The 21,098-nt window shown below is 35.1% G+C and overlaps 2 protein-coding genes and 1 long non-coding RNA gene across 3 annotated transcripts; 1 reads left to right on the top strand and 2 right to left on the bottom strand.

Annotated features, from left to right (window-relative positions):
* Positions 1–11,543: 11,543 nt before the first annotated feature.
* LOC122300470 (probable 1-deoxy-D-xylulose-5-phosphate synthase, chloroplastic) lies at positions 11,544–15,934 on the top strand. The gene is made up of 10 exons (XM_043111156.1): positions 11,544–11,893; positions 12,214–12,342; positions 12,455–12,619; positions 12,758–12,908; positions 13,318–13,589; positions 13,685–13,958; positions 14,360–14,667; positions 14,810–15,091; positions 15,185–15,469; positions 15,612–15,934. Exons 1-10 carry the CDS (start codon positions 11,750–11,752, stop codon positions 15,759–15,761), a joined length of 2,160 nt encoding a protein of 719 aa, XP_042967090.1. The 5' UTR covers positions 11,544–11,749; the 3' UTR covers positions 15,762–15,934.
* Positions 12,338–13,781, bottom strand: LOC122300472. The gene is made up of 2 exons (XR_006240028.1): positions 13,645–13,781; positions 12,338–12,966 (listed from the first exon to the last, which is right to left on the bottom strand). It is a non-coding gene; the product is annotated as an uncharacterized LOC122300472 (long non-coding RNA).
* Positions 15,935–16,011: 77 nt separating the features above from the next.
* LOC122300471 lies at positions 16,012–18,101 on the bottom strand. Its single transcript, XM_043111157.1, has 3 exons — positions 17,929–18,101; positions 17,721–17,815; positions 16,012–16,502 (listed from the first exon to the last, which is right to left on the bottom strand). The coding sequence occupies exons 2-3, from the start codon at positions 17,809–17,811 to the stop codon at positions 16,378–16,380; spliced, it is 216 nt and encodes a 71-aa protein (XP_042967091.1). The 5' UTR covers positions 17,812–17,815; positions 17,929–18,101; the 3' UTR covers positions 16,012–16,377.
* Positions 18,102–21,098: the final 2,997 nt, after the last annotated feature.

The following is a 21,098-nucleotide window of genomic DNA, read 5'->3' as shown; positions in this document are numbered from 1 at the left end:
GCTAGGGGTTGACACTTTGTTAACTGATCCAGATGAATCCGAGGATGTGCGTAGCCCCCTTTAGTCATTGCCACCAACATATTCATAGGCTGATTTGCATCCGAATTAGGTACTCCAGAAGGTCAACGATATGCGTCATTGCTTGGGTATGTCATGTGAGGGTTTTGAGGAACAGATGCAAGTTGGTCAGCCTTCTCTTGCTAGATCAATAGTTAAGAAGGACATGGCACTTAAGAGATTGGCCTGTTCCATAAACTATGATGCAAGGAAGAGTAGTGCGAGTAGGGGGTGACATAAGGATAGGGTGAATCTCGGCAACCTATGAAGCCAAAGATTCTAGCATGGAATGTTTGTAGCTTGAATGACCCAAAGAAGTGCCCCACTGTAAAGAACTTATTACGAGAATAGAATGCAGATGTTATTTGTTTTCAGGAAATAAAACTAAAGTTTATTGATAGGCACATCATCAAAAGCTTGTGGAATTGCTTGTATGCAGGATGGACCATGCTTGCTTCTAAGGGTGCTTTAGGGGGTATTCTGGTGATGCGGAATAAGAGAGCAATTAACTTTGTGGAGGAATGCATTGGGGAATATTCAATAGCTTTTTCTTTCTTGAATGTGGACGATCGTTTTTTATGGGGGCTTTGCAGGTGTTTACAGGCCTAATGATGATAGTAGTAGAAAACTTCTCTAGGATGAAATAGTTGGCCTTTGCAGTTGGTGGGATATTCTATGGTGTATTGGGAGTGATTTCAACATCACTCGGTTTCCAAGTGAGTGGTCAGGGGTTTATAGCACGGGTTCAGCCATGGTTGATTTTTCCACCCTCTTGTTTAATTTAGACTTGGTGGATCTCCCTTTGGCAGGGGGAGACTTTACTTGGTCAAACGGAAAGGCATGGTCGAGGTTGGACAGATTCGTTGTTTCTTCTTCTTGGGAGGCTCATTTTCCCACTTTATGCCGAAAACTGCTCCCCTGGCTTTGCTCGGATCATTTTTCCCTTTTGCTAGATTGTGGGGGCCTTCATGAGGGACTGTAATATTTAAGTTTGAGAACATGTGGTTGAAGGTGGATGAATTCGTTGAGAAAGTTAGCGCGTGGTGGGCCTCATATTTGCTCACAAGCACCCTAGTTTTGTTCTAGCTGGAAAACTAAAAACTTTGAAGAATGATCTAAAAAAATGGAATTTGGAAGCCTTTGGGAACATCAATGACCAACAGAACAAACTTTTTATAGAGCTGCAGCAACTTGATGAGAAAGAGGTGGAAAGGGTATTGTCGGTTGATGATAGGGCAAGAAAAATGACTATTGTCGCTGAGTTGGAAAAAATCAATCTTATGGAAAAGATCTCGTGGAGGCAAAAATCACGGACTCTTTGGTTGAAGGAAGGGGATAGGAGTAAAAAGTTCTTTCATAGAGTTGTAAACTCTCACCGAAGGAACAATGCCATAGGGTCCTTCATGAGGAGGGTAGGGTTTTATTGAGTAGATATGTTATTAAGGAGCATATTGTCCATTTTTATTATATGCTTTTGACAAAGTAGTACCACTAAAGACCCAAGATAGACAGACTAGTCTTTGATTCCATTGACCAGACAAGCGTGCCTTGGTTAGAGAGGCCTCTTGACGAAGACGAGATGCTTGGTGTGCTAAAAGGTATGAACAAAGATAAAGCTCCAAGGCCAGATGGCTTTCCAATGGCTTTTTTTTTTTTCACGCTTTTTGGGACATTGTTAAGGAGGATCTAATGATATTTGGAGCCAATCGATCCTAATGGCAAAGGCTACTCGATCCAAACAGCAACAGGAAAACTTATAAAGGCAAGTGGATTTTCACAAGGAAAACATACAAGAAATCAGGAAAAGATTGAATCAAATGGCACAAATGATGCGTACACTGGTGGGGATCCAAACACATATTGTTAACATAGATCAAGAGTGGAAGGTTCATGACACCAAGAGAATCACCACCAGAGGAATATGCTTGGAATTTCCTCACTTCGACGGGGAGAACATAGCAGGATGGATCTTCAAGGAAAACCAGTATTTTGAGTACCACCAGACTCCTCCTCCACTGCGTCTACTCATGGCATCATATCACTTAGATGTGAAGCTTTTGTGTGGTATCAGAACGAAGTAGAGAATGCATTGTTCAACAGCTGGGATACCTTCATCCAAGCCCTCCAAGTCTGCTTTGGCCCTATAACATATGACAACCCCATGGAGGCACTCACTCGGCTAAAACAGACATCCACGATATCGAGTAACAAGGCCTAATTCGAATCTCTCTCTAACAAATTGAGGGGCCTCTCTGAGCACCACAAGCTGAGCTGTTTTCTTAATATATTGAAAAATAGAATTTGTCTTCCAATTCGCATGCTCAACACCATCAATCTCAATGCAACTTTCTATCTTGTTAAATTCTAGGAAGAGTACTTGCTGAGTACTAGAAAAACCTTCAAATTGAATAGAGGCAAGTCGACCATGAGTGCACAATAGACCTACATGGTGACCCAGGGGGAAGGATCTAACAAAGGACATAAAAATTTTGTGCTACAAAAGAAGATCGCATCCTTGCAAATGGATGAGAAAAGGAAGAAAGGATTGTGTTACCACTGTGATGAGAAGTGGAAGCCAGCCCATGTTTGTAAATCCCTAAAGACCTACTTGCTACAAGGAATTGAGGATAAGTTAGAAGATAAGGGTGAATAAATCTTTTATGATTCTACTGAACCTAAAGACACTCACACCAACCAAGATCAGATAGATCTCAAAACCTCAATTCATGCAATGTTGGGCACCCCTTAAACCAATATACCATGAGATTGTTAGGGCATATAAGGGCAAACCTATGGTGATTTTAGTGGATTTTAGCAATACCTACAAATTTTTGGATCCTTCCATAATGTCTCAATACCAGCTTTCAATGGATCCTGCCAGCAAGCTGGATTTTAAGGTAGCCAACAAATAGGTCATCAGAAGTGAGGGTCGTTGTAATGAAGTCACTCTACGTATCAAAGGTAACTCGTTCACTACCTCGTTTTTTTTTTTTTTTAGAGAAAATCTAGTTAGCACACATTTTTTTTAACACACCCAACACATCGTTGATGTGGAAGCCATCTATGTTAACTATGCTAAAATATGATTGGTCCTTTTTTTTTTTTTTAAGTTATAATGTGTTTCACTATAAGTGGTGTGTTGCATACGAAGCTTCTTTGTAGTGAAACTCCATTTTTAAGCCTAGCACTTAGAGGTTGTGGGTGTTAGGAGTGCAGTGGCTTAAAACCTTGGGCCTTCTAGTTTGGGACTTTAATAAGTTTCTTATAGAATTTGAGCATGAGGGTAAACAAGTGAGGTTAAATCTATGGTGACATCAGTAGGCCAGGGAAGGGGAATATTCCTCCAAGTGGAGGTAGTCCAGAAGAAAAATCCCATAGAGGTGCCACCAAAAGACCTTCAACATGTGTTAAATAGGTTTCAGGGGGTATTTGAAGAACCTATGGGTCTACCACCCCTTAGAACCCATGACCACAAAATTGGGTTAAAAGAAGGAACTTCTCCTATCTCCACAAGACCACAAGACCGAGATTGAAAACATAGTGAAGGAGTTACTAACCTGTGGAGTTATTAGGCTTAGCTTAAGTCCTTTTCAGCCCCAGTGTTGTTAGTAAGAAAGGTGGATGGGAGTTGGTGCCTTTGTGTTGACTATAGGGCTCTTAATAAGGAGACAATTAGGGACAAGTCTCCATCCATTGATTGATGAACTTCTTGATGGGTTACAAAGGGTTGAGGTATTTTCTAAGTTGGACCTAAGATCTGGATACCACAAAATTCGGATTACGCTTGGGGACATAAGCAAAAAAGCTTTTCGCATCCATGAAGAGCATTACGAGTTCCTAGAATGCCCTTTAGCCTAACTAATGTCCCTTCCACCTTTCAAAGACTAATGAACGACGTGTTTAAGCCTTTTCTTAAGAAGTTTGTCCTTGTTTTTTTTTATGACATACTTGTGTACAATCGAGGTTGGGAGGAACATTTATCTCACCTCCAGCAGGTATTACAAATGTTGCAGGACAATACCCTGTATGCTAAAATGACCAAGTGAAAGATTGGGGGTGAGGGAAATGGACCATTTGGGTCATGTGAGATCAGTTGAATGGGTCATAGTTGACGGGACCAAAATCAAGTCCGGCCAATACCTTCTAATATCAAGGCTTTGAGGGGTTTCCTAAGCCTTATGATGTACACAACTATGGGTTAATAGCAACTCCCTTGACTACCCTATGAAAAAAAAAAAAAAAAAAAAACTCTTTCTAGTGGATTGATACAACAACAAAAGCTTTTCAAGCTCTTAAGAGAGCAGTCACCAATTCTCCAGTCCTCAAAATGCTTGATTTTTCTCTACCATTCACCATAGATTACAACACAAGTGGGATAGGTGTGGATGCAGTCCTTATGAAAAATTTCAAGCCCATAGCTTATCTAAGTAAGGCTCTAGAAGGGAAAGAACTCCTACTCTCTACTTATGAAAATGAGCTTTTAGCTCTGGTCACAATTATCCAGAGGTGAAGCCCTATTTGTTGGGGCAAACTTTCATTGTGAAGACATATTAGCAAGCACTAAAGTTTTTACTAGAACAAAAGATAGGCAAAAAATCCCAACAAAAGTGGATAACTAAACTAATGGAATACAATTTCTATATCCTATAAAAAGGCAAAAGAGAACAAGGTGGCAGATGCTTTGTCTCAAAAGGAAGAAATGAGTACAAAGACTTAATCTATGATTACATTCCCTACCCCTAAATGTATTGATGAGCTAAAATACAATAATAGTACTTCTAGGACTCCGTTGGGATAGTGAGTTTAGATGAGATGGTTTATAAATAGTAGTGAGATTGTTGAGTTGAGATAAGATGAAATGGTTTTTGAAAATTTTGTGTGTTTGGAATTGGAAGTGAGATGAGATTGTTTTAACTTTTTGGAGACTTGATAGATGTGGGTCCTACCAAACATTGCATAGTATTTATAATGATTTTGTTTATTTATAAATAAGTAATAGTAATTAATATTAATTACCTAAAATTTTATTTTTATAATATATTTCATAATAATATTATAAGATGACATTATTTTTAAGAAATATCTTATAAAAATATTTTTTTATTTAAAATTTAAGTAATTAAAATATTATTAAAAAAATATGCTTAAAAGATGTGGGTCCCTTATTTTACCCCACAAGCGAGAAGGGGTTGAACTTCAGTTGGTGTTTTTTGCGAGAGAAAAAGCAAAAACTTTTGTGGTGTCAAAAATACATGTGGGTGAAACAGTAATGAAATCAGTTGAAATTGAAATCAAAATAACCCTCTTGACCGTTTGGATACAAGACCATTTCTCCGTACGAAACAAGTTCAAACCAAACCGCATTTATCCTAGTAGCTATTGTTTGATCTGTTACAATCTAGGGCTAGTGCTAGTCGAGAGTGGCGAATGATGTTACGACTGATGGACGTACAGCCAACCTCTGCAGTGGAGGTTGTTGTGGTCTGTACGTGAATTGGGTACTCGTGTTGTTCTTGGGCTCGTGATGCCAATGCCTGTACTGGGTGTGTTGTCGGGGCTCATGCCAATGCTTTGTGTTTCTATTATTTTTGTTATTGTTTGTAGTGTAGTTTTATGTAGTTTTATTAGCAATATTGTAGTAATAGGCTTTTGGACATAGTGTCCGTAACAGTATTGTCCCATACTTTGCCTTCTTAGGAGGATGGAGGGGCCTTTCCACTTTGTTTATACAGAGTACTCTCTCTCTCTCTCTCTCTCTGGAGATTTTTAAAAGTTAAGACAACGTCCGCTGCTTTGTGTGAGGGGATGCTCCAGAGCAGATGCATAGGTTAGCTTATAGTTTGGATTTTTCTATATTGATAAGTTACAATTATAACTTCAATATGATGAATGAATTCACCATTTCAAAAAAAAAAAAAAAAGGTACTCCCAAGAGTCTTATACAAGTTTATAAATTTTTTTTTTGTGATATATTTTTATGAATTAAATATTATTTTAATATTTTCAAAAACTTTTAAAGAGAAAAATTCTCAATTCTTTTAATCATTTAAAAAAATATATAAGATTTGCATATCTTAAAATTACAAACATTTTTCTCAAATCAAAATCCTGCCATTATTGAAGTTTTGGCACCCATTCACTCAAATAACAGAAGGTATATAAAATATATAAATATATTCTATTATAATAAATAGTTATCAAACTGTTACAATAATTTTTTTTTTAATTTTTCTGTTAATTTTTTGTTAACTTTTATTTATTTATTACATTAGGAGAAGAGAAAGATGGATTCATGCCAGGATTAAAGTTGAAAAGAAATTACTGTTCATTTAAGCTAGCTAGTATGAGGGGATGGCCGATTGATTATAATGGATATCATGGATGCTATCATGGATGTCATGATCCAACAAATTAATCATATAGATCGTCTCATTTTTCACATGCCTTTTGCATTGGGATATACTTCTTTCTTTAAAGGAACGACCACATTCAGAGAACTAAGAAGATTAGAGCATTGAGAACCAAATTTTCTGGCTCGGAGCCTCAGAGTACTTATAATTAGATTAGAGCATTCATGTTATATATTCATCTTTAAATATAATATAAGTCTCTTAGATCATTTTTTATTTATAGAGGTTCACTTTCTGGATCTTAATTTGTAAACATAATGATTAAGAGAAAGTGATGTGCTTTTACTTTTAAAGTCAATGGGTATCTCTCTTTTATATATTTTGTTAAGAAATAATAGAAAAGGGTAGAGAATAATTTGATCTCGTTGTCCATAATTTGTATTGATTTATTATATTTTGAATTTTTTGCATTTATATTCTTTATTTTTCTATTGATCATACACAAGTATTAAATTCATATCATATAAGAGCATTTACTATATTTGGATAACATTGCAACATAGACTTCACAAGAAGGTGATTCAAATTGGTGCATTAATTAGTTCTTTTTTTTTTTTAAATCATATTATTTTTATTAAAGATTTTATTTCATCCAATTAGACAAACGTGCTTCACATGTTACTCCAATATGGTGTGTGTATATATATATACTAGTAGAGAAAATGTCCATTGGATGTTTGCCTAGTGGGGGCATAATTTATATGCTAATTATATAAATATAACAAGATAATAGTTTTTAAAATTAAAAAAATGTGTTAAAAGAAATTAATATAATGAGAAAAGCAAATATTGACACAACAAAGATATAATATCAATAATTAATCTTAATTCAAGTGCATATATATGAATATGAAAAAATTGAATAATATTTTTTTAAATGAGATAGAAAAGAACATACTAGGAATTAGAGGAGAAACATAAGTACAATGCGAATACAAGAAATTGATAACAATCAGATTGATGAAAAATAAAGCAAAAGCAACAAATCTATAAAAAAAGAAAGTACATAAGAAAAAATATTTTAACAATAATAAAAAATGATATAGATAAATTCAATATTTATAAAATACAAAACTTCTATATAAGCTATTGCAAATCGATTACACGGTCAAGAGTCTGAGAACTCTCAAGATTTCCATGCAGGCCATTCTCATGCAAATATAATAAAGTAATGTTACTCATCGTCCTAATTTTCATCATCATCTCATCATCTTATGATTTGACATTATATGATTGAAGAATATTTATTATATTTCATTTAATGCTACATCATAAGATGATGAAAGAATGATGAGAATTAGAATAATGAATAAAGTTTTTTAATATAATAATATTATCATACCAGCTGGCATAAACTAATGTTTAAAATTTTGTTATATTTTTTTTATATAAAAAAATATTGACTGTATAGACAAATGAAAATATTAGAGGAACAATATTATTGTCTAACATTTTTGTATGCCACAATTATTTGTATTTTAAAAAAATTTTTAAAGTATTTTTTTTTTTTTAATCTTCTTCTGCATTTCAATTTAGCCCATTTATGAATTTTTTTTCCCCATTTTCCCCTACCTCACAGCCAAACCCAAGCAATGCATCATTTTTTATATTTTTCCATAGAACATCACTAAATGGAAAATTTTTTATAAATATTTTTATTAAATTTGCAATAATTATTAATGTATAAATTAAAATAATTAAAATTTTACAAATGAACTATGTGCTAATAGCTAAGTAATGATTTTTTTTTAAAACATTATCATCAAAGTTCCAATAATTATTAATGTATGAATTAAAACAATAATGAAAATTTTTTATAAAAAATATTATTAAATTTGCAATAATGATTAATGTATAAATTAAAGCAAATGAAATTTTACAGTATTTTTAATTTTATTTTTTATATTTTAAATTCTTAATATAATTTTTTGTAAAATTCATATATTAAGTAAAAAAATTTAAATAAATTATGTGCTAACAACTAAATAAACAAATGCAAATATTAGAGGAAAAATATTTCCGCCTAACATTTTTGTATGCCCTAATTATTTGTAATAACATCTAATGTTCAAAAATTTTTTTGAACTATTTTTTTTTTTTTTTTTGTATTTTCTTCTATATTTCAATTTACTAAATATCCTCAAGTAGAGCAGTAAATTCAACTACCACCTTGTTAATTAGTTTATTTAATATTAGTAAATATGATTGATTACTTTATTTAATCTTAACGTAAGAGTGATTGATAGGGTGCAGTAGAGTTATGACACTTAACATGAAAAAAACTTATGATATAAAAAGAATTAATTCATTGTTAATCCATTGCCCCACAACAAACTTTAATTTATTATTGTACTTCAGCATATTTAATCATACAGATGTAGAAACAAACTTTATGATTCTTAGAAAGATAATAACATGATATTTATCATCCATATATTCTCAAATTTGTATGAGATTTTTAAAATATAAGCACTGATAAATTTAAATGGCGTATTTTCAAATCAGCTCGCTAATTACATATAATGAGTTTCATAATTTTCTTATGAAAATGTATAGCTCATCACATGTTCATTTAGATGAGAAATTCAATTCATGATTTATATAATATATGTTGATCAGTCCAAGGGTCCTAGTTAACGCACGCGCAAATGCCCATTTCAAGATTCTAAAAAAAGAAAGAGAATTCAGGATAAAGATGTAAAACAAGGTGAGTTTTGCTAATCTCTAGACTGGTCAGGCTGTATATATATTATATAATATATATAATTGAGAAGAGACAACTAATTTGTTCATTTATAGAATGGTTTATTTAGTAGGAATTATATATATGAGAACAAATTGTTTCCCTTATCTATACTTACATATATATAGATATCCCATAAAGCGTAACCCTTCACTACCCGCACCCTAACAATATATTTCCCCCCTTCTCTCTCTCTCTCTCTCTCTCTCTCTCTCTCTCTCTCTCTCTCTCTCTCTCTCTCTCTCTCTCTCTTCCTAGACTGTCACCACCAGCAAGCCCATTGTAATCTGCCAGTCACAGCCTCGCCACGGCCATGATCTCCTTGCTCTCATCCACACCCCTCGCTGCCGAGACACTCCACCGTGTGCCAAACTTACCCAACAAGCCACTGTCTTCGACGGAGACCACTCGACGTTTCTTCTTTAGTACTTCTTCGCTGTCATTCAATTGCGCCATCCCTAGGCCAAGCCTCCGTTGCATTTATTTCCGTCGGTGAGCAATTCTCCTTCATGCCAATCTCTCCTTCTATGTTCGCTCATCTCTCCCACTACCAAACCCTTCCTCCTCCCCAAGCCTGAGGCCCGTAGCCCCTTTCTCTTCCCTCACACGGACGACCTCTCTCTTTACATCTCTTTTCTCTCTTTCCTCCCTCAGATCTGCCATCGACAACCGCTCGCCATCACCCACGTGCACACCGGACCTCCATCCCTTGGCCATATCCTCATTCCCCAGCCAACGCTGACTTTTCTCTCTCCCTCACGTGCCCTCTCTCTCACGGTCTCAACCACCCCGCCACTACCATGCTTCTCAAAGGTCAGATTTTTATTTTTTCAAAAATTTCGGAAGATTTGTGCGTGGCATGTATCATGATGGATTTGAGTGTTTTTGGTTGGTGTCTTTGTAGATCTGGACAGATTCCTTAAATCTAGTTATTTGATGGCGATGGATTTTGGTGTTCCAACCACGGCTGGGTTGATGTTCATATTTGGTGGGAAGTACACATGTATTACACACTGTTTTTTAATTTGGTTTGGTTTGTATATATGCGTATGATTTTTTTTTTTTTTTTTAACTCAAGTTGTGAAAATTTCAACAAGTTACAAATTGTATTTGGGTATGATTTTCTCTTATGCATATGCATATAATCTGTTTGGTTTTTTTTTAGCTGCATCTATATACCCATGATGTGATTATAGAGTAAGAAATTCACTCATGCAATACTGAGAGAATGGAGGAAGAAGAAACATACCAAGAATGTCGAGATTCACAAGGAGATTCAGGAGGAGGAACAATTCGAAAACATTTTTTTTTTGCAAGCAAGCAAGAGTAGACAGAAATAGAATAAAATGGAAGGAAAATATTAAGAGATTGACAGAGAAAGTGATAAGATTCAAATGCAAAATGACAATGATAGGAAGGCGATGAAAGAAAACAATAAATAAAAGTGACCGAATTTGAATACAAAATCAGAGATAAAAGTGGAAAGAAATCGGCAGCTCAGAAATATAAAATGAAGGAATGACAATTTCGTAAAAAGACAAAATTAATAATTAGTAAAAAAAGAATAGAAACACTAAAGACGTAATTTAAGAATATAACTAAGGGCAAAATAGGAAATAAAAAGTTAGAAAAAAAATACTATAAATAATAGATTGGCACTTTATATATAAGTATAGATTTGTGATTTTCATACCCATATCTATCTATCTATTATCTGTTTATCTATCTTTTGTCTATCCAGTTTCTTATTTCGTATAACGTGGACCAATGAGAAATGGCCCTACAATTTTTTGTCTATCCAGTCTCTTATACGGAGCTGAGCTTGTTTCGAAATAAATTTTATCCTAAAATTTTTATATCATTCAATTCTATCTCATTTTCAAATATAATTAAAATTTTCAAAATTTTAAATTAATCATTTAAATTATTTATTAAAATTTTTCTAAATTTTTAAATAAAAAATAAAAATAATTCAATTTTTTCAATTCTTTAAATAAAAAAATATTATAAAATAATATTTTAATTTTATAATATTTTTTTATTCAACATTTTTCTCTCTTCTCTACACTTTTCATAAATCTAAAAAATATTTAATTCAAATTATCTTATTATTATTTACAAACTGTCTTACTATCATTATCGTTTTTCAAATAAAGTTTTATTATGTACAAGTAAAGTCGTATACTAATCTGTGTGTTAATATTTATACTTAAAATTTAAATTAATATTATTTTTAATAAAATTTATTTTTTAATTAATTATATTAGATTGATAGAGTTATTAATCACCAATAAAGGTTGTAACTATTTTTCCAAATATGAATTCGGGTCGTCCTTAGGCCTATTTGGTCGTGCAGTGTACAGCGTTTCACTTCCACTCACTGTCTGTCGACCACAAAGCGCCAGCACTTCGAACCATTGAGAACGCAATTTGATTCTACGGGTCCACGTTTACTTTTCTGGGTTCATGTTCTGAACTCCAGGCAGTCTCTTGAACTAGCTGTGTTATTTTCTGTGTTTTTGTTCTTGTTGTAGTTGCAATGGCTCTCTCTGCATTCTCATTTCCTGCCCATGTGAACTGGGCAACTGCTTCTGATGCTCAAAAGTCTTCTTCCTTCTCATCTCACTTTTTAACCTGGGGGGGAACAAATCTGCTGTGCCCATCTCAGCACAAGCTCAACCAGGTATGAATTTATGTTTGTATATTGTTTTTCGGTAAAGCATACTCACTACGTATATGACAGAATACCCATGCTGCCGAACTGAGTTCGGAAAAATGGGTCTTGTTCATTTTGTGAAATAGTTGAGTCTTTCTTCTTGTTCTTCTTCTTTTAAGGTTGGTCAAACTGTAGTAATGTTTTGTGGGTAAGGTTATGATCTAGAAGAGCTCCCCATTCGATTTGATTTTGCTAATTTTTTTTTCCAAGTTTTCAAAACAATATAAACTTGCTGAATGAAACCTTAATTTATTTATTTTTATTTTTTATTTTTTCACTCGGTACAGGTCAGGAAAAGATCAGGTGGGGCGTGTGCCTCACTATCGGAGATGGGGGATTATCATTCACAGAGACCGACGACGCCTCTCTTGGACACCATAAATTATCCAATCCACATGAAGAATCTATCAATAAAGGTATAACTTAAGCATACGTCTTGTCGTCTTCTATAATTTCGTTTCAAGAGGAACTTCATATGCTAGTACATAGTTTTTCTCTCCAAATCTTCACACGGAAGCCATGATGCAGGAGCTGAAACAACTTGCAGATGAAATCCGGTCCGATGTCATCTTTAATGTTTCCAAAACTGGAGGCCACCTAGGCTCGAGCCTGGGTGTTGTTGAGCTCACTGTGGCTCTCCATTACGTCTTTAACGCCCCTCAAGATAAGATATTATGGGATGTTGGTCATCAGGTCCTAATCTCACTTCCCTGGTGTTTTCCTTTTGTTGTATAGCGCTTGTTTCTTGTGAAATTAGTCCTACTAGCAAAACATAAAAATATGAATATGGTAATTGTTCTCAATCTGAATGTATTTTCTATTGGTTTTCAGTCTTACCCACACAAGATCCTGACTGGGAGAAGAGATAAGATGCACACTATAAGGCAGACAAATGGGTTATCAGGTTTCACAAAGCGCTCGGAGAGTGAATTTGATTGCTTTGGCACGGGTCACAGCTCTACCACCATCTCAGCAGGACTTGGTAATTCTCTGCTCTGCTCCAATCAAGCTCTAGAAACTTCTTGTAACAATTGCATTTACTGCATAAGAGATCCATGATATTATGTGACAACAATTCTATGATTCTTCAAAAAGAAGGAAGGTGGCTTTGTTCAATGGTACTTAGTGATATGCTGATTGATTTACACACCTTCATCGTACACATTCAAACAATGCACATTCTCCCCAGAACATGCTAACTTTAGTCATAATATCAAGCTAACCGTTCCTTGAAAATACAATTCAATTGATTGTCAACTAACCGTTCCTTGAAAATACAATTCAATTGATTGTCAATGGCTTATTAATCTCTCAATCTCAGTTGAATTTCATGAAGCATAAAGTGTTGATTCTCTTTGTTGTTTAACCCTTGGATGTCATTGGGCAAACAGGCATGGCTGTAGGGAGGGATCTAAAGGGAAGGAAGAATAATGTAGTTGCTGTTATAGGTGATGGTGCCATGACTGCAGGGCAAGCTTATGAAGCCATGAACAACGCTGGGTACCTTGATTCTGACATGATTGTTATCCTCAATGACAATAAACAGGTTTCATTACCTACGGCTACTCTAGATGGGCCCATACCACCTGTAGGAGCTTTGAGCAGTGCTCTCAGTAGGTTGCAATCTAACAGGCCCCTTAGAGAATTAAGAGAGGTTGCCAAGGTATGCAACAGTAAACACGAGCAATAAGAAGAAAATATCAATTCTAAAATCTGACCGAAATTGAGATTCCTTCATTCTGACTGAGATTGTTGCAGGGAGTTGCAAAACAAATTGGCGGTCCAATGCATGAACTGGCTGCTAAAGTTGATGAATATGCTCGTGGGATGATCAGTGGTTCTGGATCAACTCTGTTTGAAGAGCTTGGATTATATTATATAGGTCCTGTTGATGGCCACAACATTGATGATCTCACTGCCATTCTCAAAGAGGTCAAAAGTACCAAAACAACAGGTCCAGTTCTGATTCACGTTGTCACTGAGAAAGGCCGGGGATACCCATATGCAGAGAAAGCAGCAGATAAGTATCATGGTAAATACAGAACAAAAATCGACATGTTGCGAGTGAAAAACTATGAATTGTTTTTTTTTTGGGGGGGGGTGTAAGTGTGAGGATCTTGGTATTTTTCATGGGAATTATGTCTTATAATATTATTCTATTAGATTCTCTTTACACTTGGGGATTTTCTTAGCACACGAATTCTCAAATTTGTGAATTTTATTTCTTACCTGTTATAAAAAAAGTCTTCACAAACAGAATGAGAGATATAAAGGGACTTTTAAAACACGGCTGTTTATGCCAAATAATATGCAAAGCAAAATTGAAGTCCTTTAAAAGCCATGTAAAAGATCTGTCATGAATATAGTCAGATGAGTGAGTTATGATTAATTTTTCTTGCTTAGTGATTAAATATGCTACATTTCTCTTTACAGGAGTGGCTAAATTTGATCCAGCAACTGGAAAGCAATTCAAAGCCAAGGCTCTTACACAGTCTTACACAACATACTTTGCAGAAGCTTTGATTGCAGAAGCAGAAGTGGACAAAGATATTGTTGCAATCCATGCTGCAATGGGAGGCGGAACGGGCATGAATCTTTTCCTTCGTCGTTTCCCAACAAGATGCTTTGATGTTGGGATAGCCGAACAGCATGCTGTTACTTTTGCTGCAGGTCTGGCCTGTGAGGGTCTTAAACCATTCTGTGCAATTTACTCATCTTTCATGCAGAGGGCTTATGACCAGGCAAGCCTGGACACTTAAACTTTCTCCTTACATTGCTCAGTTGAGAACTTGATATGATAATATTTAAGAATTGTAAACTTGGAATGTCATGTCAAACTTCGGATTAGATAGTAAAAACTTCATGCTGTGGAATCCTATACAGGTTGTACATGATGTGGATCTGCAGAAGTTGCCAGTGAGATTTGCAATGGACAGAGCTGGACTGGTTGGAGCGGATGGTCCCACACATTGTGGGTCTTTTGATGTAACTTTCATGGCCTGCCTCCCCAACATGGTGGTCATGGCTCCTTCTGACGAGGCAGAGCTGTTTCACATGGTTGCGACTGCTGCAGCAATAGATGACCGGCCTAGTTGTTTTCGCTACCCAAGAGGGAATGGGATTGGTGTTCAGCTACCGCCAGGGAATAAAGGCATTCCTATTGAGGTACTTTCAACTGAGTCTTTTGCTGTCTCGATAGTGAAGAAATACCTCAATGCACATTTAAACAGATTTGAAACGTTGGCACTTTTATAATAGGTTGGAAAAGGCAAAACACTGATAGAAGGGGAGAGAGTGGCCCTCTTGGGCTATGGAACAGCAGTTCAGAGCTGTTTGGCTGCGGCATCTTTAGTGCAATCCCATGGCTTAAGGCTAACAGTTGCAGACGCACGCTTTTGCAAGCCATTGGATCGTGCCCTTATACGCAGCCTTGCAAAATCACACGAGGTCTTGATTACAGTTGAAGAAGGATCAATTGGAGGATTTGGATCTCATGTTGCTCAGTTCATGGCCCTTGATGGCCTTCTTGACGGAAAACTAAAGGTATGAATTTAAACAATTTTGTAGAACTCTGCCATGATTAAAACTGGATAGGAACACCAAAGTTATGATATTTCTATTGGCTCACTAGTGATGGACTGAGTTTCTGATAACGGAATTTGTGCCCTAAATAAAACCTTTGCAGTGGAGACCTCTGGTACTGCCTGATCGGTACATCGACCATGGATCCCCTGCTGACCAATTGGCTGAAGCTGGTCTCACACCGTCTCATATTGCAGCAACAGTATTCAACATACTTGGACAAACAAGAGAGGCTCTGGAGATCATGTCATAAGAAAACTTGTGAGGGGATCCAGCAGCTCGCTTTTCCAACAATGTACAAATTAAAGCAACCCCAATTTATCATTCTTTGTAAAATAGTATTGTCATCATATAAATGTAAGTTAGCCAAGCCAATACATAGAACAGAATCGAATATCTTTAAAGAAAACAGGGTTTAAATTTTTACGCGTCTCATGCACATAATCAAATGACGTGTTGAAAGGCTCTTGATGTTGACATGAAGTAACGATTTACTAACATAATAAGGGGGAAAGAAGTGATTTGATCACTTTCAAAAGTTGGAGTTAAAAACTTTGAAAGTACATATTGAAAGCACATTAACTGATATTGGCTGTAATGTGCGCCTGAAATTGGAGCAAATAACAAACTTCGTAGGCCTTAATACTACTATGGCTACTTCAGAACTTTCCGTATCTTGGTGATGGCTGAAGCACTGGTGATCAACCAACAAAATTTGAAGCCATACAGACCAGTAAGTTCTATTTTGTGAACTAATGCATTGCTCCTCAAAACAGCAAAATTCATGGTTCTCTGAAACAAAGTTTCCATACCGACATCCCTCTAAACCATCAAAGAAATAAACAGAAGCAAATTGCAGCAGCATGGATCTAGGAATCTTTTCTTGCTTGTGTATCATGATTTCTCCAAGGATTGAGAGCTTCTCTGATTGCCTGAGATTCTGGTGAAGTCTCCCAAGCCCGTTTCTCTGACTCCAGAACAGTCACTTTGTCATCTGTACAATAATAAAACAATGAGGCATAGAACTTATAGAAGTCAATGACTTAAGTGGGTCAGGTGCTCTTTACATAAGGGTTCATGGAAGGAAAAATTAGATGATACGAAACAATATATGAGAATGGTAATGATAAGACTAATGCTAGCTAGCTTTTCTGAGAAAAGGCAGTTGGGCACAGTCAGAAAATTTTAGTCGATTGGCTAAGATAAACCTTTTCATGAGTGTGAACTAGTGCGACGTCCTATCCAGTTTCTTTTTCTTCAGCCAATGAGACCATCTAGCTTAACGTCCAGACCTAAGTTCAGTGGAAATGATTCTTGTTTTCACTTCATAATAGTATCACAAGAAGCTCTACTAATTATTCAAATCTTTGGATTTGTATTATACAACCAAAATCTAACCTACACTCGGTAAAATTACATTCAAACTCTAATTCGGTAAGATTCAAAATACTAATTAGCGAAACAGGCGAGGTCTGCACTGATGCCAGCATGTGTTGGGAATCAATTATGATCTATTGATTTAGCAACGTCATCCATCCCATACAAGTGTTATAAAAACTAAGTTATCAACATACGATGAATGCTAGCAATTAAACTACTCTAAATTTGGAAATAAAGCACAACGTCCCTACAGGTGCTCATATTTACCGTACCATTCTAGTCAAAGGGTCAAGTACCCAGGAAATATTTCATTATTCCTCTCATCAAAACCATATTTCTTAAGAATTGGGTGCAAGAATATTTTTGGATGTAATTCAATGGATACATAAGGGGAAATTAAGCAGATTTGCTTGATCAAGCAGGATATAGACTGAATAATATACATCTGCAGCCAACTTTCACACGATCCTTTCAAATTCATACAAAATTCGCGTCTCAAGAAAAAAAAAAGTTGATAGTTCCATTACGCATGAAGAAACACCCATTATCAGAAAGCTTAGGTACCATTTGGTTAGCATTAAAAAAAGAAATTGCTTCTCAAAAAACTATACACCTATAAAAAGATCACTGATAAACCTCACCCCCTTTTCTCCCTTTTACCGTGAATCAATAGTCAAGGCAATAAATATTAAAAAGATTGCTTAGCATAATAATTTGTTCCAAATTTGAACAAATCCCATTTAAATTCATACAATAAAGTTCATAGACGAGAAAGAAAACAAAAGGGTAAAATTTCAAACGATGGATGAGCCAAAAAGGAGGGTTCTCACACAGAAGCCAGTTTTGATCATAAAAAACTCCATGGAAGCTCCGACCAAAGCTGAGACTACCGAAATCTTCAAGTACCAATCCAGAAACTTCATTTCACTGCATACAAGGAAAACAAATTATTTTTGAAACTCTGAATTAGCACAACCCCTCCGGAGTTCTGCTCGTAAATCTATAAAACGTAGAGGAGAAAAATTTGAAAAAAATCAAACCTTTCGGTGCGAATCGGGAGGGAGTTGCAGCTGCCAATGGAGATCGCTGCGAAATGTGTAGAGGTAAGAAATTTAGGAACACTTGCGCCTTCGTAGTCTGTACTGTGGATTGTGCGTCGTAGTTCGTAAAAGGTGCCTAGATACGTCACGTCGTTTTTATAAGAAAAAAAGGAAGTATGAGCTACATACAAGTGGACGTCGTTTAGAATTGTGCGAATTGTCCCATTAAAATAATGAGCATTGCCATTCATCATTCTCGTTTAACATACATCACACTTATTTTTATTTTTTTATATTTTATTCTTCTTAAACTAATTTATTTTTCTACTCATCATTCATATATTATATATTTATTAATAGATAAAAAATTATAATATATGATACGAAAATGATGAGTAAAATTTTTTTAAAATAATACATTTGCATGTACATATGTAATCTTGATCAAGTTGGGTGTGATTAAATTCCATTTGTCAATAATTGCATCTTGGCACTGTCAAATTGGCTAAACTTATGATTGAGATTCTCTTTTCATTTTTTATTCATATTAAATGATGTACTTTTAAAGGAAAAAAAAAACACACACACACAACTGAAATAAAATCCAATCTTCTCTGTTCTCTGATCTGAAGTAGAGGTGGGTTTGGCAATATCAAATAGTGATTAAATAGTTTGAGTTAAAATATTTTATTAAATTAAAAAAATTGAATAAAAATATTATAAAATTAATAAATTGTTTGAATAATTTTTTTAAAGTTTAAAAAAAATTTATTAATTTATTAATTTTGTTTTTTAAGTTTGTAAAAGTAGTAATTATTATATGAAAAAAATTAATATTTAAAATTAAAAAATATTATATATTTGAGTGACGCTTAAACAAAAATTATAAGAAATTTTAAAAATTTTTCTCTCTATCTCATTTACCAAACGTAACCATATAATGATCACTGAAAAACAGACTTTGCAATATATGATGAGCCTACCTATTTAACCATGTATGATTAGTAAAGCCATAACACTTGAGAGGAAGGACCAATGAGTGGGATCTGGATCCTCTTTTGTTAGGTTGTTTCATAATGAAGTTTTAGTTAGAGTTCATTCTTCCCTCTCTACTATCTGTAGATCACAACCACCCTCTCAATACATTTTTTTTTTTTTTCACTTTTTTCCTTTGACCGTATCATTTTTGGACTCATATCTAAAATACGGTTTGGATAATGAGTTAAAATGAGATGAATTAAAATAAAAGTTAGATTAAATATTATTAAAATATAATTTTTTAATATTATTATTATTTTAAAACTTAAAAAATTAAATTATTTATTATATTTTATATAAAACGACATTGCATGTGCCAACCTCATACGACAATGCCCACAACATATATCTTAGGGGTGGGCAGCGGGGCCCCGTTACCCGCTGCCCTGCCCCGTTCGGCCCGCCCCCGCATAGGGCGGGGCGGGCCATCCGCACCGTCAAGGCCGGGGCGGGGCCCCCCGGCCCGGAAGTGATAACCCCATGCGAGGCGGGGGACGGGGACGGACCCTCCCCGGTCCGTTTTTCCCCCGCCCCGCCCCGCATCATATATAATATATATAATATATATTATATATTATATTATATATATATATATGTTTAAGTATAAATATATATGTTTAAATATAAATAATATATATTATATATATATATGTATATATATATATACATTGCCAAAACGGCGTCGTTTCACTTAAGTGGCACCCCTTACCCGTAACACCCCCCCCCCCCCGGTTCGAAACCCAGAATTCAGAAACACTTCTTCAAACCCTTCTCCGGTTCTCCCGACTCCCTCCCCTCCCCTCCCCTCCCCTCCGAAACCCCCAATCCCCTCCCCTCCGAGCCAAAGTCGCCGTGCCGCACGCCGTCCCTCCTCCCTCTGCCACGCACGCCGTCCCTCCTCCCTCTGCCACGCCGGACGCACACCGGACGCACGGTATTATTTTCTTAATTTTTCTCCGTTAAATTATATATATATATATATATATTTTTGAGTTTTGATCGGAGATTGGAGGAAGGATGGGGTTGAATCGGAGATGGAGGATGGGATTTGTGGATTGTGTGCTGTGGATTCGTTGATTTGTCAAATTGTGTGATTGTTTCGGATTTCAACGATTTTTTTCACTTCGGATTGCCCATTTTTTTTGTAAATTTCATTGAAATCATAACCCCTAAATTGATTTAGGGGTTTCAATCATGAAACTCCTAAATCAATTTAGGGGTTAGGGTTTCGGATTGGGACCCTAAATTAAATTAGGGTTCCAATCCGAAACCCTAATTTTTCAATCTAAATCATATTATGGACCCTAATTTTGATTTAGGGGTTTCAACCTAAATCAATTTAGGGTTTCGGATTGGGGTTCCAATCCCCAATCCGAAACCCTAATTTTTTTTTAGGGGTTTCAACCTAAATCAATTTAGGGTTTTGGATTGGGGTTCCAATCCCCAATCCGAAACCCTAATTTTTGTTTAGGGGTTTCAATGATTGAAACCCCTAAATCAATTTAGGGGGACCCTAATTTTGATTTAGGGGTTTCAACCTAAATCAATTTAGGGTTTCGGATTGGGGTTCCAATCCCCAATCCGAAACCCTAATTTTTTTTTATGGGTTTCATGGATTGAAACCCTTAAAAAAAAAACCCTAAACTTGTTTGAGATAATAATCATATACATATATATATTTATATACATATATAAATTATTTATATACATATATATAAATTTATGGAGTTGTGAAACTTGTTTGAGATAGTAATCATCATGGACTTTTTGGCTATATCAGGGTTTTTGGCATCTTTCTTGTCATTGGCTAGGGTTTTTGCTCTTGAAAGTATGAAATGGGATTTTTGGCAAATTTGCACTTTTTGATCTTTTTTATTTTTCATATTTTTTAAACATCTTTCAAGATTTTAAAAATTTTAAAAATATACCAATATACTAATATTAATGTCAGTAACTATTAAGAAAATAATTTTATAAAATTAAATATATGAAAAGTAAAAATGAGAGAACAAAATTATGAAGCATATTATCATTTTTTTTTGTTTTATTTAAAAGTTTTAAATAATTATAACTATTAGATAATTAAAATTCAAAAAAACTCAATTTGAAAATAGTATAAAATCAAATATGGC

This window comes from Carya illinoinensis, chromosome 2, assembly GCF_018687715.1.
Source record: "Carya illinoinensis cultivar Pawnee chromosome 2, C.illinoinensisPawnee_v1, whole genome shotgun sequence".
Taxonomy (NCBI): Eukaryota; Viridiplantae; Streptophyta; class Magnoliopsida; order Fagales; family Juglandaceae; genus Carya; species Carya illinoinensis.
The sequence above is the reverse complement of the archived record's forward strand: the minus strand, read 5'-3'. Positions and strand labels throughout refer to the sequence as shown.